This window comes from Ustilaginoidea virens, chromosome 7 (genome assembly GCF_000687475.1).
Source record: "Ustilaginoidea virens chromosome 7, complete sequence".
NCBI lineage: Eukaryota > Fungi > Ascomycota > Sordariomycetes > Hypocreales > Clavicipitaceae > Ustilaginoidea > Ustilaginoidea virens.
This window is the reverse complement of record NC_057322.1, coordinates 1,085,363-1,112,226: the sequence shown is the minus strand read 5'-3', so window position 1 is coordinate 1,112,226 and position 26,864 is coordinate 1,085,363. Positions and strand designations below refer to the sequence as shown.

General features: G+C 49.1%; 11 protein-coding genes across 11 annotated transcripts; 5 read left to right on the top strand and 6 right to left on the bottom strand.

Moving 5' to 3' along the window:
- Nucleotides 1–1,097: 1,097 nt before the first annotated feature.
- UV8b_07946 (uncharacterized protein) lies at nt 1,098–2,747 on the top strand (the record flags this gene model as incomplete). The annotated part of the gene is made up of 5 exons (XM_043145443.1): nt 1,098–1,119; nt 1,196–1,270; nt 1,328–1,404; nt 1,458–2,578; nt 2,642–2,747. The coding sequence occupies 5 exons, from the start codon at nt 1,098–1,100 to the stop codon at nt 2,745–2,747; spliced, it is 1,401 nt and encodes a 466-aa protein (XP_043001378.1).
- Nucleotides 2,748–3,399: 652 nt separating this feature from the next.
- Nucleotides 3,400–4,077, bottom strand: UV8b_07945 (uncharacterized protein; the record flags this gene model as incomplete). Its single annotated transcript, XM_043145442.1, has 1 exon — nt 3,400–4,077. The coding sequence occupies one exon, from the start codon at nt 4,075–4,077 to the stop codon at nt 3,400–3,402; it is 678 nt and encodes a 225-aa protein (XP_043001377.1).
- A 1,461-nt stretch (nt 4,078–5,538) lies between these two features.
- UV8b_07944 (uncharacterized protein) lies at nt 5,539–6,946 on the bottom strand (the record flags this gene model as incomplete). Its single annotated transcript, XM_043145441.1, has 6 exons — nt 5,539–5,697; nt 5,759–5,935; nt 5,999–6,183; nt 6,559–6,562; nt 6,620–6,646; nt 6,923–6,946. 6 exons carry the CDS (start codon nt 6,944–6,946, stop codon nt 5,539–5,541), a joined length of 576 nt encoding a protein of 191 aa, XP_043001376.1.
- A 54-nt stretch (nt 6,947–7,000) lies between these two features.
- On the top strand, nt 7,001–8,860 carry UV8b_07943 (uncharacterized protein; the record flags this gene model as incomplete). The annotated part of the gene is made up of 6 exons (XM_043145440.1): nt 7,001–7,285; nt 7,357–7,649; nt 7,705–7,936; nt 7,992–8,053; nt 8,113–8,533; nt 8,777–8,860. The coding sequence occupies 6 exons, from the start codon at nt 7,001–7,003 to the stop codon at nt 8,858–8,860; spliced, it is 1,377 nt and encodes a 458-aa protein (XP_043001375.1).
- A 75-nt stretch (nt 8,861–8,935) lies between these two features.
- Nucleotides 8,936–9,293, bottom strand: UV8b_07942 (uncharacterized protein; the record flags this gene model as incomplete). The annotated part of the gene is made up of 2 exons (XM_043145439.1): nt 8,936–9,196; nt 9,279–9,293. 2 exons carry the CDS (start codon nt 9,291–9,293, stop codon nt 8,936–8,938), a joined length of 276 nt encoding a protein of 91 aa, XP_043001374.1.
- Nucleotides 9,294–9,786: 493 nt separating this feature from the next.
- UV8b_07941 (uncharacterized protein) lies at nt 9,787–10,823 on the bottom strand (the record flags this gene model as incomplete). The annotated part of the gene is made up of 4 exons (XM_043145438.1): nt 9,787–9,817; nt 9,879–10,110; nt 10,171–10,571; nt 10,630–10,823. 4 exons carry the CDS (start codon nt 10,821–10,823, stop codon nt 9,787–9,789), a joined length of 858 nt encoding a protein of 285 aa, XP_043001373.1.
- Nucleotides 10,824–12,816: 1,993 nt separating this feature from the next.
- On the top strand, nt 12,817–14,068 carry UV8b_07940 (uncharacterized protein; the record flags this gene model as incomplete). The annotated part of the gene is made up of 3 exons (XM_043145437.1): nt 12,817–13,057; nt 13,117–13,995; nt 14,052–14,068. 3 exons carry the CDS (start codon nt 12,817–12,819, stop codon nt 14,066–14,068), a joined length of 1,137 nt encoding a protein of 378 aa, XP_043001372.1.
- A 359-nt stretch (nt 14,069–14,427) lies between these two features.
- On the bottom strand, nt 14,428–15,588 carry UV8b_07939 (uncharacterized protein; the record flags this gene model as incomplete). Its single annotated transcript, XM_043145436.1, has 3 exons — nt 14,428–14,466; nt 14,526–15,316; nt 15,447–15,588. The coding sequence occupies 3 exons, from the start codon at nt 15,586–15,588 to the stop codon at nt 14,428–14,430; spliced, it is 972 nt and encodes a 323-aa protein (XP_043001371.1).
- Nucleotides 15,589–16,940: 1,352 nt separating this feature from the next.
- Nucleotides 16,941–19,581, bottom strand: UV8b_07938 (uncharacterized protein; the record flags this gene model as incomplete). Its single annotated transcript, XM_043145435.1, has 4 exons — nt 16,941–17,239; nt 17,297–17,750; nt 17,840–18,895; nt 18,952–19,581. The coding sequence occupies 4 exons, from the start codon at nt 19,579–19,581 to the stop codon at nt 16,941–16,943; spliced, it is 2,439 nt and encodes an 812-aa protein (XP_043001370.1).
- Nucleotides 19,582–22,868: 3,287 nt separating this feature from the next.
- On the top strand, nt 22,869–24,437 carry UV8b_07937 (uncharacterized protein; the record flags this gene model as incomplete). Its single annotated transcript, XM_043145434.1, has 3 exons — nt 22,869–23,861; nt 23,918–24,067; nt 24,126–24,437. The coding sequence occupies 3 exons, from the start codon at nt 22,869–22,871 to the stop codon at nt 24,435–24,437; spliced, it is 1,455 nt and encodes a 484-aa protein (XP_043001369.1).
- A 1,298-nt stretch (nt 24,438–25,735) lies between these two features.
- Nucleotides 25,736–26,424, top strand: UV8b_07936 (uncharacterized protein; the record flags this gene model as incomplete). Its single annotated transcript, XM_043145433.1, has 4 exons — nt 25,736–25,738; nt 25,910–26,117; nt 26,222–26,317; nt 26,390–26,424. 4 exons carry the CDS (start codon nt 25,736–25,738, stop codon nt 26,422–26,424), a joined length of 342 nt encoding a protein of 113 aa, XP_043001368.1.
- Nucleotides 26,425–26,864: the final 440 nt, after the last annotated feature.

Here is a 26,864-nt window from a genome sequence, read left to right as displayed (position 1 = left end):
CTGGAACATCATGCCGATGATCCATAAACGCGGCCAGGCCACGCTCACGAAAACGCGTGCAAGCTGCGCCTAGGCGCGACTTTCATGATGGGGCCTAAAGTGTCGGGTCAGATAGCTCAACCTCAGTGGCCCATCGGGCTGCTGAGCCCCACCCTGGAAATGGGTCTTAGGATCATGCATAAAGCCAGGCTCTTTGAAGCGTGAGATCCCTTTCAAATATTGTCAATGGTTCTGAGCTGTGAATTCAACTCTTACTTTAGTTTATTCCCAATATTTCTGTCTTACCCGGAGCGCTTTCAAATAGCCAGCGGGTAAAAAGCACGCCCAGTTGTTGTTCCATGTCCTTGAAGTTCCAACTGCTCCAGTGATTCTAAAGCAAGATCTCATCTGTTCTTCTCACCTGCCCTCTGTTTTTACCTCGTGTGCAGCATGCACAGCACAGTGCATATGCTTGGCCAATCGTTACCCTCGACGACAAGCTGTCCTTTTATGCATTGCCACATGGTAGGGCGACGGGTTTTTGATAATGTCACCATTCTACTCAGTGAATACTATTTCCCCGCCCCCTACCATTAGCCTGCGGACCCTTAATTTCCTTTTCAATCATTTACGCCGCAGAAAGTACCAGACCGATTAGGTGAATCGGTCCACCCCTGTATTGTGCCTTTAAAGGTTGCAGTGCAATATCCACTATTATGTCTCGGCTGCCCCTTTCATTGGGTGGGGGAGGCGTCTGTCTGGCGGTTTGAACTTCGGGCTTTCGAACCAAGTCCGTCAAGTAGTCCGATTCTGTTCCTTTTCTGTCGCCTTCGTCAGGCCTCATATCAGAAGAAAGACATGCGCGGGATATTATTCCAAATGTGTTCGGAAGACCGACACTAAAGTTTGCGACGCGACTGCGATTTGATGGTTACCGACTGTAAACGTCGTTCTTGCATTGCATTATCTCCAGTCGTCTACGCAGTCTGCCCTGGTAAACTGCTAGCACTTGGGGACCAACTACGGACGCATGTGCTCTGATCCATCGACGCCACAAATACCGAGATTTGTACGCTGAGGCTGAGAGTCGACGTCGACTCATCATGACTGCCACAACGATGGGCACTGCCTCTGGGCCTGGTGAGTTCTTAACCACGGGAACCCGAGCAGATTTCTGTCCATCTCTCTCTTCGCCGTCCCTAATCTTTTCAACCAGCCAAGCTACAAGCGGTCACAGATCTGGTCAACAAACTCAGCGATGATCTCGAAAATATCTCGCTGCTGCCAAAGGGTAGGTCGCTGCAGTTCTATGCACCCCATGGGGAAAAATCTGACTTTTAGGTCACAGATCGCAACGATGCCCTCGAGGAGCTTAAGATATATGGAAGAGATGCCAATTATGCCGATCCTATATTCACCAAAGGTGTTCGTGATGGCTCTTGATGACTCTTTTTTCTTGCCACTAACTTTTCGTCAAGGGAATCACGATGCTTCTACGGTACTCCTTTTACGACGCGCCAAGTGAGACGTCGAGGGCTGCCTTGCGAGTCCTGGCCAATGCTATGCTTCTGAAGCCAGACACACGTCAAATGTTTGTCGACCAAGGGTATGCAGCGCAAGCTTGCCATCAACTTAAGGTGGACAACTGGGACAACGAGTTCCTCCTCTCCAGGATTCTTTTTCTCTCCACATACGGCACCACTATTGATTTGACGGACTTGATCGAAAACCATCAGCTGGCTGAACATATTGTCAATAACTTGGAACGCCACGTGACGGTCCTATCACATCAGCAGGAACAGAAACTAGACCCCATGGAAAGCATGGCTCTAGGAGAGACTTTGAAGTTGATGTTCAACGCGACGCACTTCTGTAAAGCAAAAGTGGGCATGTTCACCCCAGCCATATCCCATGTTATCGCTCTGCTCTGGAAGCAGGATATATCCGATGCCGCGCCTCTGGAGCCCCCCTTCGGTCCCTTGGTGAACTCACTCCTGAATGTGGATCTCCATGCTGACCAGCACCAAACGGTACTATTTGCAACCGAAAATCCAAACAAGGTGACGTCAAGACTCGTGCACCTGCTCGATAAAGGAATTAGGGCCTATAGTGGCAACGACCTTGAAACTGTTGTGACTCCTGTCGTGAGCCTCCTTTCCAAATTCTATGAAATTGCGCCCCAGCCCGTCCGCCAATCAATGCAGGAATGGTTGCTGCCGACTGCCCAGGATCGTCAAGGCGTGCTAGGTCGTGGAGATTCTTTGCCATCGAAGGTGCTCCATAACTCCACGAACGTCACTGCTCCAGCTTTGCGAGACGCCATTTCTCACCTCCTTTTCGACCTTTCAGACAAGGACGCATCGAAGTTTGTCCAAAATGTTGGCTACGGTTTTGCATCGGGTTTTTTGCTTCGAAACAACGTCCCGGTACCCGCATCGCTATCAGCAACTTTCGACGCGTGTGACACCAATGGAGCGCAGAAACCTGTGAATCCCATTACTGGTCAATTTCTGGACAAGGAGAAGTTTGCTGAGACGCCAGAAATGACAGAGGAGGAGAAGGAGCGGGAGGCTGAGCGACTTTTTGTTCTTTTTGAACGGTATGTACGCCCTTTGTGGTGCAGTCAGTCTTTTGGACAATGCGAAACTAACGGCTTTGCTAGGCTTAAAAAGACTGGCGTTATCAACGTACAGAATCCCGTTGAGAAAGCACTCCACGAAGGGAGATTCGAAGAGCTGCCTGACGATTTCGTCGAGGAGCTGGATTGAATAGTACCTGTTACTCACAACTTTTTAGCATTTCTCAAAGATTCTATCAAACATTACGCCATATGAGTGTCGACGTATATTGTCATAGTTTACGAGCAAGGGATTGATGTGCAACATGTTGCGAGGCGGACGGGCTAGATACAGATTCGTGGTGTCTTGGAATAGTCATCACAAGCAAGCGGTAATGGAAATACATTCTCCTGTTCCTCGGGTCCCCATTATTTGGATACAACACTCATGCTGAAAGGTTGTCGATCATTCCAGCACAACATGGCTTCGCAGGTGGCATTGAAAACAGAGCACGCACTTGCATGTATATGTATTTATAACATGTGCCGGTGTAACCCAAAGTCAAGTATAGGCGTATTTAGTTATGTGTCGCATGTTCGAATAGTACAAGGACGAGAAGGCGGAGGAGGAAATTCTCAACGACTTCGGGGATGTAGGGAAGTGTTTGCGAAGCTTCTCTTTTCATTCAAGATGCTTTGATGTATTTACATGTCGACACCGTTTTCCCAAGTGATGATGTAGAAAACTCAATTCGCTCTCCCGGACTCCGCGGTTCTTCGGTAGGCCATACTCTTCCCAGAGCAGATCACCCAACCCATGAATCTTGGCCGACAAAGTACATCAACGCTCGTCGACTTGCTCTCTATGGCAAAGGTCGCTTATTTGCATATCCATACAGGATAACGTTTCGAGTTCGAGATATATCATCACGTACAGGCTCCTTCCAGGCCTTGACAAGGTTCATGTTGGCTTTCGCAAGAACCCTCTGACTAGGTGTATTGTCGTCCAAAGTCACAGCCACGATGCATTCTCTCACTCGGCCATCCTGCTCCTCAACTGCAGTGCTCTTATCGACCTTGACCACGCAATCGGATCGAGGGAGAGCCCACCAGGCCGCGAGGAACGCGTGAAGAAGCTCGGTAGCGTACCCTTTGCCCCAAAATTCCCTGCGAAGCATATATCCGATAGCGGGCCATCCCAGTTCCCCGACCATCAAGTGGCAGCCTGCCGAGCCAATTAATTCGCCAGTGTCGGCCAAGCACACGATAAATTCATATTTGGTGTTCCCTTCAGGGGCGAGCCGCATCTTGAGCTTCTCCCCGGACCACTCAAGATCTGGATCCGGCTTCCCCTGCCCGGTCCACTTCATCACCTCGGGCTGGAGGCGAAGTGCATGCCAGCCGTCTATGTCGCTTTCCAAGGTGCGGCGGAGGACGAGGCGTTCGGTCCTGATGTCCGGCCGAGCATCTAGGGGTGGGAAGGGGACTGAAGGGAGAGTAGTCTTGACTGTGACCCATTCAAACGGCGAAGGCTCGGCCATGTTGGGCCAGGATGCGTCGCTGGTGGGTGAAGCGTAGCAAATCTGTGCTGCTTACAATAGCTAAGCATGATTAATTTCTCCATTCATCTTTTTTTGAAGCTCACCTTTCTATGCCTTCTCTGTGATTGACTACAGTAAAATTTTCTGGTTCACCGTCTACGGTTGCGACGTGAATGACTCTATTCCCCCATGCGCGAGTAGTCACCTTAGCCGAACTTCGCCTCGCTATGGCTAATTTATTAGCCGGTACGGAACCTTATTAATTCGTGTCGAAACCAAATCGCGGAGTTTTCCCTACTAGCGCTACTCCCAGGTACCTCTTAACCTACTGGGAGGCCATTCCACTTAGTACTATTAGAACTCAGTACTAAGCTCATCTAAGCTAGAACACGCCTGCCGGTCGGCTATGGAGGCTTACTCCCTCTGCTTCCAACAGGCCTGCAGTTTTGCAAGTCCGCGCCAAATGATTTGCTGCGCGAGAATTCTGTTGGCGTTCGCCATGTTGGCGCTCATTCATGGCAACTAGTCCTTCTACAGAGCATGTAAGCAGCCCTTGCCAATGCGATACGTTGTGAGCAGGGCTTTTGGTGTTGTGGGGCGCTCTAATAAAGTCGTGCTGTAGATTCCTATTACTTTTTGTAAGGTGCCACGAATTATACGTTGAATGCCAATTCAATTTTGCGTGCCCGACTTACGTAGGTAGCTACCTCTTAGATTACAGCCCGGCGTAATTACCGCAGGCTAATAGCGGTATATGTAAATACCTAATTCGTGCTGCTTATGGATTGATATGTAGAATCTAGGGCTTAGAATAACTACCCGGGCTAAACATATCTAATTGACCGCATATAATCAGGCAACGCTGTCGACGACCCACAAGACTTCACCACTCACTACACACTACGAGCCTGCATGAAACCCAACGGTTATGCATCCTAATTAGAGACTAGAAATCATCAACTCCACCTAAAGGTGACACGTCCGAGGTTTGCGAGAGTTCACATTGTCTTTGTAACGTAATCTGGTAAGTACGGTCGCCACCACCGCAAATGGGGAACTCACTATGTTCCGCATGGGCAATTTCACCACCCCTTTGTATCGAACACTTTTAACCTCGAAGGGAGAATAGACACATAAAATTAATGCCGATTATCCAGCATAAGTACACTATCATGTGGCACTCGTCTCGTCACATCTGAACAGTTACCCAAACTTAGAAAGTCTGATACGATCATTCATTCCTTTTAGACTCCAACTATTGACATGGCATTGTATCGTTCCACTCTTCTGTTCACAGTCAAATACATTCAAGTTGTTGTTTTTTTGGAAAAAAAGAAGATCTTTTTGTTTGGTTTCATTCGTTGCCCGCTATATATCAGGCAAATGCAGTCGATATTTCCATGATCCGTAGTAAAACCCGCATAAACTTGCCCAACAACCCTCCCCGACGCCAAAAACATTTTAAGCGAAAGTAGAAGGTCGCTGCGCGCTGAACAACTTCTTGGTGCTGGTCTTGGTGATGCGGTGGGGAAGAGGAAAGCTCAGGCCCTTGGTGAGAAGTTGCTTGATATAAGGTCGCTTAACATCCTCGCTCTTTTCAATCTCGACTACGCGAAGAATCTGAATGAAGAGTGTCAGTATTCCATGCCCCCTAAATGCCGGACAGCTCCAGAGCACCTACGTGAATCGACCTGAAGCGAGCGCGGTGACGGGCAGCCATGTCGGAGTAGAGAGCCTCAACTGCGTCGGTGCGGGACAGCTCACGGTACTCTTTATACATGTTGTGTGTACCCGACCGAGAGTCATATCGTAGCCAGATGCCAAAATTCTTGACCTTCTGGGGGTGTTTCTCGTAGATCTATGTCCGAATTGTGAGAATCGGCCCCGCGAGGAATATCTTCAATTGCTGATAGTCCCTTACCGCCTTGACGCTGACAATCTCGCCCGTAGCTTTCTTCACCTTTCGGAGACCGCGCAAGAAGTACCAGAATCGAGACTTGGCAACTGTCTCGTTAGGGGCGAAGATGGTCATGCGGTACATATCCGGGGTAGGATTGGCCTCCGTGGGCAGATGGCGCCCAATGACCTCATATTCCTGAAGACGACCTGCAACAAAACGAATTAGCCACGGCCTTGATCCTTGACTTCCCAAAAGCACATGTTGCCACTTCAAAAAAAAGGCGAGTTGAGAATCGCGCGTCGTGACAGTCCAAATGTATCATTTCGCAATATCGGAAAATCCCAGCGAGATAACCCTCGGTCGGTTTACCAAAACGTATCGCATCCAGGGCCCAAGAAGAGAAAAAAAGTATCATGCAGCTAAAAGGCTTGAAGTTTCGCAATAGTAGCAGTTTGTATCGTCGATGGGGGGCCAGAATTGTCCAGGTGTAGCTGATGACATGATTCTTTTCCAGTTCGATGTATTCCCGGGCCTTCAGAATCTGTAACGAGAAGAAAATAAAATAAAATCAAAGTGCTTACCCATCTGCAGTTCCTATTAGTTTTGAAATGGCCTCTAAATTTTATGGGTTCAGAAACTTACGGTGACAATGGTCAATGCCCTCGGTGACTGACGAGATTTGATGATTGTCAAAGTTGGAGTAGACGAGGCGATAAATTTTTGTGTGTGCACGGTGGAGAGGGCACACCGAGGTCAGCCAGTTGCAGGGCTTGGACCCCGTCAGCGATTGGTCGCGAGTGTGGAAGAGGACCCACTCAATGGCTTAGGTGAGATCACGTTTAAAGTCACGCGCTAGGAGTTAGTCACTTGGTCGTATCCTTGAACCGTGTTGATGGAGCCAATTCTCGCTGCCACCCGACAGGAGCGTCACCCAAGAGGGCCAACAGGTTGAATTTGTGAATATGTCATGCTGCCCTTGTTCCGAAACTTCTCTATTAGCTTTTCGGTTCACAACGGGCCATTATGAATAAACTATTTGAAGATTTTGCCAAAGCGCACACCATTCGCAACGGGTATCTACTGGCACAGACAATTTCACCTGTGGCTCCTGCAAATGAGCCTCATCGACTACGGCGGATATGGCAGAGCACCAATGCCCAGGGCGCGAAAGGAGACATCAAGCACTTAATAAAGTCAAAAAAGTTGAACGGGACTTCACTGAATCGTGATGAGGTTAACGGATGGGCGGATGTCTATGTGGCATATTGGAATGCTATTGGTGAAATCTTGGCGGGAGAGAGCGGCAAGGTGAGCACTGAGCACCTTCTCCTTGTTACATGGCTGTCGAGCAAAGTGACTCATCATGGAAAACCCAACAGTGCTCTTGGACCAAAGTATATGAAGCGTGGAAAGACTTAACCTCGATGTTGATTCGTGGTTACAACAATTCAGGCTTCGAGGCTTGGACGATCCCCAGCTTGTACATGGTTGGAAAGTACTTGAGACTATTTGCCATAAAGTCCGACCATGAACGGAGTAGAAACTCAACCGACTCCACTAATACTGCATCATTAATGCAGGATGATTTCGACCCTGAACTCGAAAAGCAAGGTCAGCTCAGGGACTGCGAGCAACACCTGAAACGCATGTTCACATTATGTCTGAATGACAGGTACTAGTCTCGTACGACGCACAATCCATTCACTTGAGACTAATCTACTCGACAGAGCACCAATAGAAGAGTCACGAAAATGGGGAATCTATTTTGTTATCAACCTGTTATTCAAGACGTACTTTAACCTCAACTCTGCTTCTCTATCAAGGACTATACTCAAGACACTGTCAGTATATAACGAAAAGGGAGATATGCCCCCTTTGGATGCCTTTCCAGCCGCTCAGAGGGTGACTTTTAAATACTACGAGGGTGTTTTATTCTTTCTTGAGGAGAACTATGTTCAGGTGTGTGCAACCAACCATGCTGGCATGTCACACCGTTGCTGATCGTAAACGACAGGCTGAGAAACATCTTATGGAAGCATGGCGGCTTTGCCACAAAGACGCACAGAATAATGCAGAGTAGGCAGTGACTTTACAAAAGGAACATGGTACGAAGGCCTGCAGCTGACGCTCATCAGGAGAATCTTGATGTATCTAATCCCATGTCGGCTGCTGACCAGCCACGTTCTTCCGACAAAAGCCCTCCTGGAACGCTTTCCCCGCCTACAGAAGCTATTCCTCCCACTGGCGGAATGTATCAAACGAGGCGACCTGAAATCCTTTGACCTAGCTCTACAGGAAGGGGAGGATGTGTTTGTTAAAAAACGTATTTATCTGACGCTGGAACGCGGACGGGACATTGCTCTCCGCAACCTGCTGCGCAAAGTCTTTCTAGCTGGGGGCTTCGACGAGCCCAAGGAAGACGAGACGGAAACATCACCAGTCCGCAGAACGCGAATTCCAGTTGCAGAGTTTCGTGCTGCAATTTGCATGCTTGGGGGAGGCGAGATTATTGACAACGATGAGGTGGAGTGCCTGCTCGCCAACATGATATACAAGGTAAGCTCGTACCACCCTTCATACCGTCAACTCCTATGTGACAGCCTCGCAACTAGCACAAAATGGAACCCTTTGGATAGCCACGCCACATCAATTCCCTCTACCTCTACCTTGCTTTGACTCGTATCAGCAGTAAGGCAGTAGTGGTATTGAGGGCGGTCTGCGTTGCTTGAGGTCCATTTTCCTTCTTCTTATATCAGGCGGCCGCTAACTTATTTCTACTTTATTTTCGGCCATTTGCAGGACCTTATGAAGGGATATATTGCACGAGAACGGGGTATTGTGGTGCTGTCGAAGAAAGGGGCCTTTCCGGGGACAGGAGTTTAAGTAGAGCAGGCGATCCCGTTGGCGTTCAGCGGTTCTAGTAAGCTTATCATGAAGGAAATGGTCTAGAGGAAAATCTCACTGCATGGCAATACTGATGAAGCTGGTCGTGACTGGGATGGGCCAGTCACCCGTCCTCTTACAAGGTGGGTTGAATTCAGTGAAGCTGTAGACACTTCTTGGCCACTGAAATTCTCCACATCGGCACTTTGTATTTGACGAGGCATTCAGATACCCGTCCGAAATAATCGCATGGTCTATCGTGACCCCTAGAATGTATGTGCCATGCATGGCTTTCTTGATTCGGACATGAGTTATCCATGTCTTATCCTTCATGGCCTTGCAGCAGCAAGAACTGGCGGTACAAAATCAAGGCATAAAAAGTCTCTCACTTCAGAAATTCACAGCCCTAGAAACATACTCTCAATATTACCATAGGAGTAAACATCTGTGCACATTTGATCTTGTCTACGTTTTACACATTTGTCCAAAATGATGGGCGCACATACTAGAAGCACTCTAGACAAGGTAAGAATTGCACTCTCCTACAAATCGACAAGGTCCAAGGTTTTCTATTTCTTACAAGAAGCGAACTATTGTGAACTAATACCCTGAACCATAATGTCAAATAAACCGGTCCGAGAGAAGAATCTTACATCAACTACTGTGTGAAGTGAGGATAGACAAGACAATGTACTCTTAATTGAGTTCCCCTTTCTTCTACAGTCTTCAATCACTGTCTCTTCCACCGAAAAAAAAAAGATGAAATAACAATTGAACTTGATAAAAACTTTGAAAAAGAGACTCCCGGCCTGCAACTCCAGGAATATTACTACGCGTTGTATCCGTACACTTCCAGAAATTGAGCTCATAAAAGTGAAAATGTATGAAATATTTTAATGCAGATGAATTGCTGCAAGGTCAGAAGATCATTTATGGCGGCTAGATCTCGGGGTACCTCTGGAATGATACTGTTAGTCTAGACAGGTCGAGTACCTAATCTCTGAAAGAATGTACTCACTGTACAGAGGAAATATCGTCAACATGATTACACAGTGCAACGAAAAGATCAAAGAAGAGCTGTGTGCCACCGTTATACATTTCAAGTTGCATAGTCCCGCTACGCTTGAAGGTGTTACGGGACCGGATGATGAGGGCAAGATAGTGAGCTCTGAGCTTGGAGTCCGTATCAGGCGTGTTGGCATAGGCATAGCGTGCGGATGCCAAGATGGTGCTGCACTGGATGCCAGATTCTGGAATTGATTTTGTCAGGCAAAAAAGCAACCGAAGGACTATTCGGACGACAAACTTACGCAAGCCTTGCTTACGAAGGGCCAGATTCTTCAGCTCTTGCAGCCCATATTTCTCAGCAGCACAGTAAATCACCGTGTCTTTGAGCAAGTCGCCATCAACACTACGATGATAGACGGTGCTCTCAACTCTTCGCTCGGCATCTTCGGGCTCAAGTTCCCAAGAGTTGCGACGATTGTTATGGGTCAGTCGCGGGAAGTAATCTCCCTTGTAGAGGTACTCTAGAACAGAGCTGAAAATTTCCGGTTCCTCGTCAGGCAGCGCAATCTTCTTGACGGTAGAGTCGACGTAGGCGTGGAGGGTATTGTTGAAGAATGGACTGGCACAAAGAACGTCTTCGTGAGCGGCAAAGAGTCGTTGCTCAGAGCCTATTACCAGCGTCACGATAGCAGAAGATGAGTGCCTATAAAAGAGGGTTAGCTCTGAGCATTCTGGAAGACGGAGCTTTCTAGTGATCGTACCCGCCCGCGGTAGCATCTCCGCAGTCCGCGACAGTAGAAGCTGTGGCGGGTCTTTTGTGGCGAGATTCATGGCGTCTTTTGCTCACTCCGCTGTCTTTGCTAAACGAAGAGCTCGATCTCGAAGTCTTTTGGCCCTTGGAGAAGCTCTTGGAGAAGCTCCTGTTTGACGGATCGAATATTCTGCTGCTAAACATTATGACGTAGTGTGGTGATTGAAGTTGAGTAAGTGGCAGTCTTGGATTCTATGAGTCGAGAGATGCAGCCTTTAAAAGATGTATTGGGGCAAAAAGGAAAAGAAAATTATTAGGGTATTATCAAGGAAAAAAAGAAGAAGAAAATAAGTGGGAAGTGAAAAATTACCAAGTCCAAGTCAACAACAAATTACGTTCTCTTGCTGACGAATAAATTCTCGCGGCCACAAAAGCTTATCTGAGGTCCTGAGGTGTTCACAGCATCTCCATTCGTTTGAACTGCTCAAGGAGATGAGGCGGACGGCACCCTCTTTATAGCTTCGGTCCACAGCAGACACGTACCCTCCCTCGCCGTAGGTAACGGGGCGTGTTACATGTGCTACTACAAAGACATTACTGGGGTCGTGCTGGGATCAGTTGAGATAGCTTCACAATTCGGACACGGTTCTGGCTAGTGTGCGCGTTAATAGGTACCCACATGGACAAAGTTGCCACGCCAAACTGTCACGGTTTCACGTGACCGGTACAATAAGAACCCAACGAGCCAGCAGGAGCAGGATGAGTCAGTGGGTAAAGCAAAGAGGCTGGGGGGGCCAGTTTAATAATTGACAAGATATTACATCCATGCGTGGTCGAAGCGTTAATTGGTTGAGCAGGGGGGTCAGTGAGGATGTGTGGGCTGCTACATACTCCGTAAAAAAAGAGATGCATAGAGTGGTACCTCCTGCTTTTGCCCAGCAAAATCGATGCATTTCGGCGGTATAATAACGGCAGGGAAAATGGTTACTGCGGAGCAAGTATCTTGGAGAATCAAGCGGTATAAAATGAGAGACAATGGGCATAGTCTCGTGCTGGTATCTGCCTCGAAGCTTCTGTTCAAGTCTTCTCCCTCAGCAATTTTGTAACCTCGTCTAGTGCAGACCAGGGGTCGCTGTCTCTCTGTCTCTGCACATGGCCATGGTGCTTTTTATTATCAGCGTGTCATACGGATGTAAGTGTGCCACTCGATCAAGGTGCCCCTTGCATACAAGCCGCATATTGCCAAAGGCTTCTCTGTCTTGTTTCTGCACCGAGCTGAACGAACTCGTCAATCGCGGCATCGAGAGGTGCCTTGTCTTCGCTTAGCTGATTGAGTCGTCTGGGACTGATGGCCTGTGCCATTGCCGTATTCATCCAACCGTGGCAGATTCCATAATTCTATAATGAAACAGCGCGAAAGTGGTGAATCAACGCTTCTGCGGGAGTAGAGCCGTCAGCATATTCCCCAGCGTTGGTGAATGGAATCTCTAGAAATCACGATGGTAATGGGGCGAGGTGGCAGACTGAGACCAGACGGCATTTTAGCGAGATCCAGCGGCCTTGCACTGCACCCCACATCCGAAAAGCCCCGTCCGTCTCCTGAGTCACCTGTATTGATCTTCTTCCTTTTCGTTTTAAAAGACAGATAAAAACTAGTACACGTTGTATTGTAGTGATGAGTACTTCCATTTCTAGCCCCATCCTCTTGCATTGCGTGGAAATGTACTCCACCGATGTTGATTAGTGCGATGGATGATAGCAAACTTTTATCATGCTGTGCCTCAAAGGCTCAGGTTGCTCTCATCTGCCTAATGTGCCAGTCCCGCCACATGCTAGCACTAGAGGTACCAGACATGTGGTAATTACAGCCCGTGCTGATGTCAGTTGGGGGCTCTTTTGTTGGCGGGGTTGCTCACTTGCAGGTTGGCTCAACTGTTTCAACTCCAAAACCAAAAAGTGGTTAAGTTTACGGCGTCGGCTGGGCTTCTAGCCTTTACAACTTGTACGGAGTAACGCGCGTCGAATTGTGGCGGTCTTATTCTTTGCCCAGGCTTTTCTTGTCATATGCTCCTCATCGTCGCTACATTACTCAAAGAAAGAGACATTCCGACCAGTGAAACAAACCGTTGCACATCATTTCGAGTGAACCGTGCCTCCTCAACGTTGTTGCAGCCAACCAAGAGACTTCGCCTTCATCATGTCGTCTGTGCCGGAAAAGGGACATGGCCATCCTGTTCATATCGATATTCAAGATGATCGTGTATCGCCTCGAGAAGACGGAGATGATGCCAGTCCTGGCATGAAGAACAGCAAGGGATGGGACGGAAAGTTACGAATTCCCAAATCAGCCCTGGTAACAAATCCAGAAGCCGTCTCCGACCCCGAGTATTCCGACGACGATAATATATTGCCTGGCGATGAGATTCGAGCTGACGAAGGTTTGTAGAGCCCACGCTTAGCAACTGTGCCAGGTCACTGACCAAAGAGCAAAACATAGATTTACTTGACAGCGAAAGCTCCGATACCGAAGAAATCATGTGCACTCATTCTCGCATCCGTTCCATATCCTCTCTACGTCTTGAGCGCTTCAGTAATGTCGTTAGAATATGCCTTCGACAAAACAGTATCCAAGAGATCGAGGGGCTTGCTCCTTTGGCAGACACACTCAAGGATATAGACCTCTACGACAACTTGATTTCACACATGAGAGGTCTGGACGAACTCAGGAAATTAACGAGTCTCGACCTAAGCTTTAATAAGATCAAGCACATCAAAAACATTAGCCACCTGACGCAGCTGAAGGACCTGTTTCTCGTCGCCAATAAGATTAGCAACATTGAGGGTTTGGATAGCCTTGATAAGCTTACATCGCTAGAGCTGGGTTCGAACCGCATCCGGGAATTGAAGAACTTGGACAAGCTCAAAAGTCTAGAGGAGCTTTGGGTGGCCAAAAACAAGATAACGAACTTGACTGGCCTGGGCGGATTACCAAATCTTCGACTCCTGAGCATTCAGTCCAACAGGATCGTGGACTTATCCCCGCTAAAAGAGGTTCGAGGCCTCGAGGAGTTGTACATCTCCCACAATGCTGTGGAGTCATTGGAGGGAATCAAAGAAAATACAAAGCTGAAGATACTAGACATTTCCAATAATCAGGTTAGCAGTCTCCAAGGTCTTGCTGGTTTAAAAGACTTGGAGGAGGTTTGGGCCAGCTACAATAAGATTGGCGACTTTGTCGAGGTTGAAATGGCATTGAAGGACAAAGCGAGCCTGTCTACGGTGTATTTCGAAGGCAATCCTCTTCAGCTTCGCGGTCCAGCTCTGTATAGAAACAAGATCCGCTTGGCTTTGCCACAAGTCAAGCAAATTGACGCTAGTAAGTAGATCACTCCCTCCAAGGCTTAGCATGAATGGCTAACCGTCATACTGTAGCATTCGTAAGAGTATAGACCCTGGAGTTGGCAACGGAAAATCACGAGCACGTGAGCAAGGCGTTTAAGGTGTTTTCCTTTTCCCTGGTTTCAGTTTTATGACGCGGCACGTAACGTCACATCGCAGTTGAAGAGAACATCTCTCGAAACACACGACCCACGGCCGAATCGAAAATCTCACTGCAGCGACCCATGTATTGTGCGGTCGCATATCAAGTTCATAAATCTATCAAGTTACTCGATTACTTCAACTAGACCTCTGCGTGTTGTTCTTGAAAAGCGTGAGACTCGTGTCTTCATAATGGATCCGTCCCATTTTTTTTTGGCAGGATCCTTCTGCATGTTGATGAGTCGCCAAATCCTCAGTCGGCTCTTGTTCAGTCAAAGATGGACAGTGTAGTGACGTCTTTGGAGTACTGGGAACACAGTTAGCTTTGATACTGCGGCCAGCAAAAAGGGGCCTGGGTCAACGTGCATTTGTTGGCTGGTTGAATCTCAGATTCACATCCATCTTGGCGATCATGTCCAGATCTTCCTGTTCTAAGTTGAAGTCGGTACTTTGCAGGTTTTGCTCCATGACGCTTGATCGAGACGTCTTGGGGATGACAGCCAAACCTTGTTGAGTAGCCCAGCGCAAGAGAACCTGGGCAGGGGTCTTGTTGTGCTTGAAGGCTATAGTAGTAACAGTTTGGTGCCCCATGAGCGGCGCGACATTCCTGGCGCGATCCATACCGAGCTCGACGAAACCAGTTGGACCGAAAGATGAGTAGGCCGTGACAGCGATGCCCTCAGTCTTTGCGAGGCTCAACAAATTCCTCTGCTGCAGGTACGGGTGTAGCTCAATCTGCAGGGTGGCAGGTCGAATTCTGGCGTACTTGAGCATATCATAAATCCCCTGGGCCTGATAGTTGGAAATACCGATGCTCCTTGTCAAACCCGCATCGACCAAATCTTCCATGGCCTCCCAAGTCTGCTGATTGGTGGTGTTACTCCACCGAACCTCCTTCTCACCGTCATAGAACCAGCCTGGAGGGTAGCGGACAGCAGGGTCCACGTATTCAAGGGCGACGGGGAAATGTATGAGGAAGAGGTCAAAGTAGTCGATCTGCCAGTCTGCGAGCTGGCGGCGGCATGCGGGCTCGACTCTCTCCTTATCATGAAACGTCTGCCAGAGCTTGGAAACGATGAACAGGTCTTGCCTCTTGACTAGGCCCTCTTCGATGGCACGCGCGACGCCCTTCCCGCACTCCTTCTCGTTGCCGTAATCTATTCGGTCATGCAAAGGTCTAGTTAGCTACAACACGCCCGAGAAAACACTTGGAAAGCGGCCAATGGGCCAACAAGTGTCGCTTGAATCAGGCAATAGAAATGCCGAAGGCTCGGAAACTGAACATACCACATGCTCCGTCGAGGAGGCGGTATCCAGCCTTGATGGCGTTGTACACGGTATCAGCGCAAGTCGCTCTGTCGACCTTCCAGAGGCCGAATCCGACTTGTGGCATCTCGTAGCCGCTGTTGAGCTTGATGGAAGGAACCATGGTGGTATATGTGCAATGGTGCCGACTATACAAGAGAGACGTCGATTTCCCAACCGAATGGGAGAAGACACACGAAACGACAATAAGCAAGCAAAGGAAAACAAGTACTGATTGCCATCAAGAGGACTATTTATATGCAGTCACTCGCCCCCCTATCCTCCCCTTGAAGTTGCTGTCGCCGGGCAGGGAAACAAACCATGGGCAGCGGGTATTTTGAAGAAAGTCGCAGCAATGACATAGTTGGAGTCAGTCATTTGCCGATTATTCTGGCTATATTCACACGATCAGCGCTAGTGACTCCCGAGCACGCAAAAGCGAAGTCTGTTTTACCATTCCCGACAGTGACCATGTTTGAAAGGGGCTTTGTGTTTGGCGGTGTCTTAGCGGGGATGAAGGCGGCAGTCGAATTGAGGCAAGATTCTGCAAGGTCCAGCTGCTTGTAGTGTAGTGCAGATCGAACTGGAGAAAAGGCGGTGGCGGCATGGATGGTGATGGCCAACGGATGAACATCATTCTCCCTCATGAACATCTGCCCAAAGGCTAATCTAGAACGACAACTGCACTTCGCGTCTTCTATTTCGCCGCTCGACTTGCTGGCTTGCCTGGTCGAGATAAGTAATCTCGGCAAGTCAAGTAAGTTTAGGCACTTTAGCCTGATCAACTTCCTACATGTAAAGCTTATCCAAGCGGCCCACCTCCGCAAGCTTCAATGCAACCCGTCAAACACCAAGTTGCAAGTGCTTCCTATGTACCTCGGGCGGTTCGGATAGCTGGCGTCCTTTCAACTTTGGAGCGGCGGTACGTGGGCCAGTCCGTTGGAGCATCCCAATCGATACAAACTCTGCAACAAGGCCCCGATGTCCTCCAACGGAAAATCACGACACTTGGCGGGATCGGAGCCGTGTTGGCATATAAAACCCGCCAGTGGGAAGCGGTGCAAATAGCCGCCCCAGAATCAACGTCTCAGCGTCAGCCACGCATGCCCGTCAACCTTGTATAAGCCCTGCTTGCTGGCCGTGAGGGTCATGCATGCTCGAAAACACCAGCAGCCGGTCAGGATGCGGCCGAACCCGTTGCTTCCCTTGCCTCTGGCTGACCCTCAAATACGCCCCGAGCTCGTGTCTACGACAATCACCTGGCCCATCCCACAGAGCATGGCTAAGTGAGAACAAGGCAAGAAACAGCGTGTTGTGAAATGCCCCTGTATCTTGATGATATGTGCTTTCTGAATCTTCCCTGTGATATCCCGAGCACGCCGCTGCATTTAAGAGACAGCATTCCCATGTGAGCACGACGACAGACTAATCCTCATCATGCCCAGCCATTTCGTGACTTTCCGCGAAGGGGGGGCTCTACTCAGTCTCAACTGCCTCTGGTTCCTCTCGAGTGTACGTTGGGGCCTCTAGACTTTCTCCTTTGTCTGTCCACACCGATGCGAGCTCGTTCTCGATCTCGTCGCGTCGCTTCTTCAGCTCTTCAACCTCAGCCAGCTGTTCCCTAAGCTCCTGCACCTCCTTCTCGACTTGCATTTTCTCACGCTCTGTGCCGATACGCTCAAACTCCCACGCATCACCACTGTCTCCCATTCCCAGCATGAGGTTGAAGGTGTGGTACTTCTTCAGCGAGGCACGCGTTGATATCGTTATTAAAGCTGTTGTCAAAAAAGTTAGCATGGGTCTTGTGCGTCTCATGTCATTCCTTTACTCACTGATTCCTTTTTCTTTACACGTCTCGTAGAGCAGGCCCTCTACATCGCTCGATACAGCGCTAGTTCCTTCGTCGATGATGGCATATTTTGGTTCGTGATAGAGAACTCTCGCAATCTGCATTCTCTGCTTTTCGCCGCCGCTGAGCACATCCTTCCATTCTTTCCGCGTGTCCCAGCCACCCTCGCGGTCCGGCAGATAACCTAGTTTCGCTTCATCAAGTATCCTCTGAAGATCATTTTCTGACGTCCGCTTCTCTCTCATGTCAACGTGTCCATCAGGGTAGATGACCTGATCGCGCAACGTGCCGGGACTCAGGTACGGTCGTTGAGGCAGGAACATGATTCCATCTTGTCCAATGTTTTTGGGACGACTGACGAGGCCTCGATACACCGGCCACAGTCCAGCCAGCACACGTGCAATCGCACTCTTTCCTACGCCGTTGGGACCGGAGATCTGGAACAGTGTTAGCGCAAAAAAAAAACACCATGTATGAAGAAAGAAAGGAGGGGAAAAGAAGAAGAAAAAATTGGTAGCTTGCTTACAAGAAGGTGTTCACCGCTGCGAACAATAATTGAAAGCGAGTCTAGCAGCTCCTCTCCGCCCTGTGGCCACAGCCCCGGAGCAACAACTGGAACATGTTCCAATCTGACACCATCGAACCCTTTCTGTATTGTTCCCTGCACATCCGAAAGTGAGTAAAGTTCGTTATGTCCACTTCGTAGGTAGTAAGCGTTGGCATGTACGCGGTGAAGAGTTGAGATCAGTGTGTACACTCGGCTAGTGTAACCGGCAAGTTCAGATAGATCCTTGATGGAGTACATCATTCTACCACCTGCATCGGCCAGTGACAGCATGAGCCTCTTGTTTGTGATGAAATCTTTCATTCGATTGCGCTCACGACCACCCTTTTCCACGTGCTCGACCATCTCGGCTGCACCACCGATACCACCCCACGCAGGTAGAAACACAGGAAGTGAAGCCAGCAGATACCCGTAGGCACTCCAACTGTACTTGAGGATGAAATCCTCGAGGATGTTGTAGCGAATCTTGAGCATGTAAATTCCTTCCATCCAGCTCTTCAAGGACTTGTACTCCTTGTTCAAAAACGTCTTCTCAATGTTGGCGCCGCCATAAAAGGCAACCTCCTCGGCGTTTGCAATCAACCTTGCGTGCAGGCTGCGGAAATCTCCTTCCTTCCGACCCTCTACAGCCTTCAGCTTCCCAAATGGCGGGGACAACCTCCGGAGAATGCTTGCCGTCAAGAAGTAGTTACTCATCAAACCTGACAGGGCTAATGGGCCAAGAGATCGGTACAACTGGAAGCTGAAGACGCATAAATCTACCAATGGCTTGCCGAGTGAGGAATAAATATTAGCGGCTGCAGCACAAAACAGTGTCAGGTCTTGCGTTATGAACTGATCAGCGCCGTGACCGACGCCGCCGTCCAGGTTATGTAGTCTGTAGTAGTTGAGGTTTTCGTTTAGGTAAAGATCGTGTATGTATCTGGTTAGTCGAGTGCGGAAAGCGATGGAAACTTTGGATTCTAAAAACTTGATCATGGCGTTGGTATAAGAGGCAAACCCTCCCAAGCCGCACCACTACATAGAAGGGTTAGTGGTCTACCGTCACAAGCAATCCAATCAAATGGTCTCACCTTTGCGATACTCCAAAGAAAAGCCTTTCCATTTCCTGCAACCAAGTCGCGGACCAGTTCGCCGTCCAGTCTCGCCACAACAAGTGACAGGTAGGTTCGGAGCATAAGGAAAATTCCATGACTGAGAAGGAGTCCAGCTTCCTTACTCGACCACCGTGGAATCATGATGCTTAATAGGCTGAGAAATTGGTGCAAGAAGGCCAAGTTCAAACCAGGTTTCGTCTGAGTTGACGGTACGGAACCATCACCCAGCCCAGAAACCCGTGGAGGGTTCAGGAAGAGGCGCCGATGTGCCTCAAATGTCAGCGGTTTCGTGGTGTTGATAATGACCTTAGATGTTCCATCCTTGTAGGGGACATATATGGTCCGGGAGCCATCCTCGTTATGAAGCCAAGAATTAGTCCTGACTAGTTTTCGACCCTGCTCTCGCTCCTGGCGCTGCCTTTTCCATCGCCGTCGTGCTCCCGCGCCGCCGAGAACTACGGACAAGGTGAGGGCAAGGGTGGCGAGAATTCGTGTAGTCCGTGACGTCCCCCTTAATTTCGATCGTACTGCTGAGCGCCATTTTTCGATAAAAGCAGCCAGCGCATCTTCGGCGGCCGTCCGCCTCAAGTTGGACTGCGCAGCCATGGCGATGTTCGCAACGCTTTGTGCTGAGGGTTGTTGGGTCGTTGCGCGCCCAGATCAGTAGGTACCTGCTAACGTGACCATGCAGGCAACAAGTACGTATCCCCTGGCGCGGGTGGCAAGGGGGGCAACGCTTTCAATCTATGGATTTATAAAAAAAAAAAAAAAGAAGAAGAAGAAGAAGCTGAGAGGCACCCAGTACCTATGGGAAAGGAGCTTGTGGTTGTCGTGGACAAAATCATTGGCTATGCAAGGCATGTGAAGACGCCTTCGCGGGATCCGAGGCAAAGTGCAAGTCGATATGTGGTGCCTACAACCACAAACGTCAAAACCCCGAGGAAGCGGGCCAGGTACAGTGTGAATGTGGGGATAAGCACGGGATTCACCGGTCGCCCACTAGCGCAGTTGTGTAGGTACTTACGTACAGGTATGCAGTCACATGATGAACAACTTCCAGTTTGGCAGGCTTCCTTGCATAATGACATGGTGACTGCTTGTGTTCCCAGTATGTGCATCTTTCTTACGAGCGATTAACACTGTGTTGTATTAAAGCCTATAGCCTTAAGTCCTGAATCTGGACTGCAGATTTAATTTGGCGAGAAAAGCTTCATTAGAGACACTGTACGTATATCATCATGCAGCAATTGCGAAAGTCGGAAGAAATAAAAACCTACTGTTATTCAACTCTCATCGGATTTTGATTTTATTTCATTCAAGATAAGTCAACTAAAATGCCGTATAAACACCTTGCCAGATTGCCAGAGCACGAAAGAACTGACAATTCGTCAACTACAGCATCCAGATCAGTTCCATTAGTCACTGCCTCTTTTCCTGTGAAACCGCGGACTAGCCTAGACGACTCGTTTTCAAGCTGGCTGGACGCGAAGCGCGAGTCGACCGCAGCAACGCTTTTTCCAGTCTTTTCTTTTAAGTGACGCATTTCAACGGCCCGCGATTTTTCTGCTGTTCTTAATCACACACAGCCTCGATAGTATTCTATGAAAGCAAGACAAGCATGTCTCCTGTGGCTAAAGAGGAAGGCAGCTACAAAGAGAATGTCATCAACAATCCCCACCTCTACTTCGTTCTGTCAGAAGACCAAGAATCCAACCGAAAGAATAACGAGAGGAATAAAACACGACCCTAGCTAGAGTCCCCATATCCAAGCGACATGGAATTCACCCCGAAGATAAAGAAACCACTGGGTAACCCGTAGGCCTATTGAGTGTTTCACTTCCCAGTAAGTGTAAGTTGACCTTGGTAGGTGGTGTCTCGATCGGTCGCCCATCCTTTGTCGTATCTCACACAGCAAGCTTCCCTGAGCACTACTGGACGGATGCAGGTTGGGGTGAAGAAAGCTCGGCGCCAACACGTCCAATCAAAAAGCTAGAACCAAGGCGAAGCTTTCGAGTGGTCAATGTCTGGCACCGTTCCGGTACTAAGCAAGGTTGTACTCAGGCCTGAAAACATTGCAACAGTTAGAGAATCTACGGAAACAAGGAAGAAGGACGGGCGGAGAGGGAAACACGTGGGGTCGACAGCAGTGTAAGATCCTGCCCTTCAGCGGCAGTATTCGTGCAATTCAAAGTAACTGCAAACCTCCTGAACAGATGGGATGATCTAGAGTTGCACAATCCCAAGTCCATTCCTGTCACACGCACGGGCGCATAATGCGTTTGTAGGGTGACAGCATTGCTCCAGCACCTGACGGGTTGATGCATCGTCCACGAATCTAGCTGTAGCAGCGTCCTTTTGCATGCCATGCCTGATTTCACCATCACGCTAATAATTTTCGACACCAGATCATCAGTTAGCTGTATAGACAAGATGGGCTTCAGGCTCAGCCGCCCATGTGCAGCGTCGGAGGCAACATTCAAGTTCAGCTAACCAAAGGGCAGCCTACAGGCTGCGATGCAGCTGCTCGCTATCGGTTAAGCACGTTAACATGCAGGATGCCGTCTTATCCCCTTGATTCACATCCGGGTTAGTAGCTTGATTGCGCTAGCAGAACATTTCAACGCAGGAGGCAAAAAACTACATGTACTTGAAGGTACTAGAGGCACCTAAGTTAGGTACATACCTTCTAGGTACCCAGTCTATAAGAGCACTTGGTCTTCCTAAAAGATGATGCAGGCCCTGATTGCAGCTGGTCAAAGACGAGAGATGAAAAGCTTGGCGCCTGGTCAAGTAGAGATTAAGAAGAGACAAAAGATCCCCGCAAACTTATGGGGATAACTTGATACAGTGGGGGATAGCCTGGCCTAACAGTATGAGCCCAGAGTTGTAGTCGGCTGACAGAACGTGCGAAGCTGCTCCATTCGCACTGTTCCAGATCCTACCCTACCACCAGCCCCAGTTCCGGTTGGTTAATCTAACAGAAAACTCCACTCACACCTCAGCATCCCCCTCCGCCCCCCAGCCGTCCCTGCACGCCATGTTGTTCTTTAGTGGTGGTCTTCTCTCTCCGGTCTCTGGCTCCAGTCACTTTGGGCATTGGTCCTCGCAGCCATCCTCATCCACTTCAGTGGCTCTGGCCAGCCCAGAGTTCAAAGGCAAATCATTTCGCTTGCGCTGCCTTGTTCCTTAGCCCCGAAATATGTCCTCCCCCCGTGTCTACACTTGATCACCGACAGCGTTTCGTCTCTTCTTCAGATCATCGCAATTTTTGTATTTCCATATCATCAACTGAGTGGAGAGGTGTTTTTCTTCTTCCAGGTGTTTGCGGCGCTTTTGCTTCAAGCTGGTAGCAGCCTCACCGTCTTACTGCCGAGCCACCTCCGCCGCTCCAGACCGAGCCGACTCCCTAATTTCGCGCTCCGACCATTACCAGCAAAGCTCGATTTCGGAAGAGATTTGAGTCATCAGCAACCGCCCGCTCTTCGCATCATTCACTTCAATTTTTTTTGAGAAGCCCGCGTCAGCGTTAAAGGGGGGCGGGACCATCCCCTAATCGGTCGACGATTGTGAAGGCCCAGCTCAGTCGGACTACTACGGTACGTATCTTGATGCGCTACACTCCTTTTACCTCAACCCTACCTGCCTGGCAAAAACTGCTGCAGAGAAGTAAATTGGCTGTCAGGAAATGGTCAACGGGCCTGAGAGCGGACAATCGGGGATCGACCTTCCAGTTGCTCATATCTCCACGCTTTCACGTCCTTTTGAGGTGGCGAGGCTACAGGATAAGTTTTGATTTCGAGACATTCAAAAAAGCTAATAGTTCGACAGTGCTCTGGACCGGTACCAGGACGAAGTACGAAACGTTCAGCCTCAAGATCCTGGAATACTTGGCGATGGGAAATGACGGTAATGAGCTGTCACCCGATGAGGTGGGGACTTCCAAAGGTGGGCGTGGTCTCTTGAAAGTACCATCAAGATCCTCGTCACAACAAAGGAATCAGGCGTCGACCGCATCTACCGGCTTGAGTGGAGCTACGGTGACGGATCCGAGAACCAGTATCGATGCACGATCGAAAGAATCCCGAGGTAGTGTCTCTGGTCGGCAGCGAAATGGTAGCGCCTCGACGCACCGAACTGGCGCAGACAGTGAACGTGGGCATACCCTCGGCAACTCACAACCCAGCTCACCATCGACAAGCGAACAAAAGCGAAAACGGAAGAAGACTGGTGGTTTGCTGTCGTTGCTCGGGTGTTGCGGCGTCCCCGACAGCGCAAACACTTTGGAAGAAGGCGAAAGTGAAAACATTCACAAAGTCGAGAAGCTTCCTCAACGTCCCGCCAACGCCAAAACTCGACCGCAAAATCCTCAAGAGCAACAAATTGTAATAAAAACACTCAACGAGAAAGAGCCAACCCAAGATACTTCTACTCCAGGTCACACAGAAAATCAAGCATCAAGCAGTACGCAAGATCCGTCTTCAAATGTTGAAGGAGCACAGCCTGAGACGAAGGAATCCGCCAACCCAGCTATTGCGGTTGATGCTCCGTCCCAACATGCTGAGAACGATGCTGAGACAGGAGACCAGACCGCGGTCGCAGACAATGGGAATACAGACATGCCAGACGCCGGGCAGGACGAAGTTCCAGAGGCCCTAGTTACCGGTGGCTCGGATGATACGCAGTTCCTCACGATACCGCCGCCTCCAATACTACCACCACCACCTGGGCCTGGGTCCGCACTTGCGCCTCCCTCGACTTTGATGGAGAGCGGACCAGCAGCACCTGAGCAGCAAGCCTGGCTTCTTCCTTCCATTGCGCCAGAGCACAAAGGCCGGAAGTGTTTGGTTTTGGACTTGGATGAGACTCTTGTCCATAGTTCGTTTAAAGTAAGCCATTTACCCGTTCATGGTTGACGATTAGAGCTAACATTTGCGACTTTTAGATACTTCACCAGGCAGATTTCACAATCCCCGTTGAGATCGAGGGCCATTATCACAATGTCTATGTCATAAAGCGCCCCGGTGTAGATGAGTTCATGAAAAGAGTTGGGGAGCTTTATGAAGTTGTGGTCTTCACCGCGTCCGTCTCCAAGGTAAGTCTGAGCAGGAAGCGGAATATCGACGGCACAGTAGCTCTCTAACACTATATAGTACGGCGACCCGTTGCTGGATCAGCTAGATATTCATAAAGTGGTACATCACCGTCTCTTCCGGGAGAGCTGCTACAACCACCAAGGGAACTATGTCAAGGATCTATCGCAAATTGGCCGGGAGCTGAAAGATACCATCATTATAGACAACTCGCCAACTTCGTACATATTCCACCCCCAACATGCGGTTCCAATTAGCAGCTGGTTCTCGGATGCCCACGACAACGAATTACTAGACCTTATCCCTGTTCTTGAGGACTTGGCCGGCCCCAATGTAGCCGATGTCAGCCTCGTCCTTGATGTCACTCTTTGAATTACCATTTATCCCCCTCCTCTTTTTCTCCGTTTCGTCACTCCTGTCTTGACCTTGCACCTCAGCATGTCGTCTTTGAGAAATCACACCGCGATTTGCAACCCTGAATCATTGCGGAAGGCGTTTTGGTTTCAGATATTTTGTTTTGCTGATGTAGATATACTACAGTCTAATCATGCATTATCGACCGTTCTCGGGAAGGGAAGCGGTCTCCATGCTGGCCAGATTCTGATTTTCAGTTTCCATCACAATGGGCAAGTCTGTCTTCGGGCAAAAGAACTGTTTTTTCAAACCAGGCACAAGCCACCTCGTCCTCAGGATTCCAAAGCGGCATACGTTCAAAGTCGGAATGGGATAAAAACAAGGACGCGAGGGATTGAATATCCTGTGCATGGAGGATGTGTGGGCTGTCACTTGTTTACAGGGCTTGTGGCTCTACTCGGATGCAAAGCGAAACTGATGCAGGCTCGACTTGGATGGTGCCAGCTGTGCATTCCAGCCGGCGGCGATTGTTTCTCAGATTAATTAATCTGGCGCAGCTTTGATTTTCTTCTTTTTCTTTCTCCTTTCTGTCCCTTTCATTTATTACTTTCAGTGAACTTGCCACATTTATTGTACAAGGTTTCTACTCCCTGTTATCCTCATTGCCAGTCCAATCCTTATCTTCATCATGCGGGGTTTGCTTTCACTTGTGCCTCCTTTTCGTTTCTTTTCTTTTTTTTTTGCTTCTATTCACTTCACTTCGCGTTGTCGTTTTATCTTCTCTTCTTCTTTTGCGGAATCAAATATTCACAAAGCGGGCTTTCGAACCAGACTTGCAAGGAAGGAACTGGAATCATTTGGGCCGTTATAGAGACTGCAGGTCAACAAACCGGTTGTCGAGGCTAGACAGTCAAATACATAACCTCACCAAAACTGTAAAAATAGCGTAGCGAACAAATGGAAATGCATATCCCCGAAAGCAAAAATACTACCAGTAGTTGTGATGGCCTATTATAATTAAATGAAGCTCGGCTACAATTCGCGCGTGCCCGGGCTTTTGGTGGTCAAAGATTGGTATCGACCGTGGAGACGGAAAATGATTTGGCCGCCGTCGGGTCGGGCCTCTGGTGGTCCCTTCTTGTGAAGGTGGCCTCAACTCCCTCCTATCCAAGGCGCCGGAATCTACCCACGCAGCCGCCCCTCGCTCGACTCCGTCCCAACGTCCAAAGCGGCCTTTTGACTTCCAATTCGCGCTTCTGGAATTTTTTCGCGATTCTCCATCGCCCTTTCTTGGTCGATTCTCGAGCTTGAACAGAATGGTATGGATTCCGCTGCGAAGCTCGCCCCCACATGTTAATGCAACTGTTATGGACGCCGTGGTCTGCGTTGTCGCACATGATGACAACACCATTGAGGAACAGCGGGCGCGCTTCGCCAAGACGGCCTCAAATAACTCGATAAAGAAATCCGAAAACTGACCGGCTTCGTAGTCTTCCCCTCGTGCCGCTTCACCAGTTAGCGCCTCTGGTGCCAGTACTGGCGCCAGCATCAACCGACCATCATCTCCTACTCCTCCCGGTGGTCCCCGAACTGCCATCAGACGTCGCGCTGCTGCCGACCAGAAGGAAAAGATTGCCAATGCTCGACCTGCAAGCACACGGTCCGCTGGTGCTGGCGGCTCCAGCAGCACCATGCTGAGTATGTCATGTCGAGGAGTTAGCTCTTCTCCTGATGCCAATGGCACTCCGGGCGTGGATTTGCAATGGTTGCTTTTGCAATTGGTACTAACGTGCCATATCCAGGACTGTATACCGATGAATCTCCAGGCTTGAAAGTCGATCCAGTTATTGTCCTCGTCTTGTCTCTCGTGTTCATTTTCAGTGTTGTTGCACTACATGGTATGTGTTCAGTCCAGCTGGGTCTCCTCCAATTTCGTATCTTTTCCCTCGTATGCTGATATAAACCTCCAGTAATTGCCAAAATTACCCGACGGTTCTCTAGCTAAGGAGAATACAGGACGAGGACGCATCTACGAATGCATTCCGTGCGGGTGGTCTGTGGTTTTCAATGACAAGATGTTGTGTTCTTATAATAAAAGTTACGGAAATGTGGTGGCCATTGAGTTAAGCAGGTTTGTGAGGCGGCTTCAGCTCGCTCGGCAAGGGCATCTAAATCCTAGCATCCTTGTATTATATATTAAAGGCTTTGTACCTTTACCTTTTGACGAGCGAATCATATTTTCGTATGGCAAGCTCGACTTTTCCGTTATAAGGGAATGGTTAATTTGACGCCGTGTTCCTTTTATGCAAAGTAATCCATTCTATTATATCTCAACATGTTTTCGCCGTTCACACGGGACTATCTCCAGAATGCAAATCCTGCCGCAAGGGCCTATGTTTCAAGCCGGCCGTGATATTTGCTCTCAGTTGTCGACGGCGGTGTCTA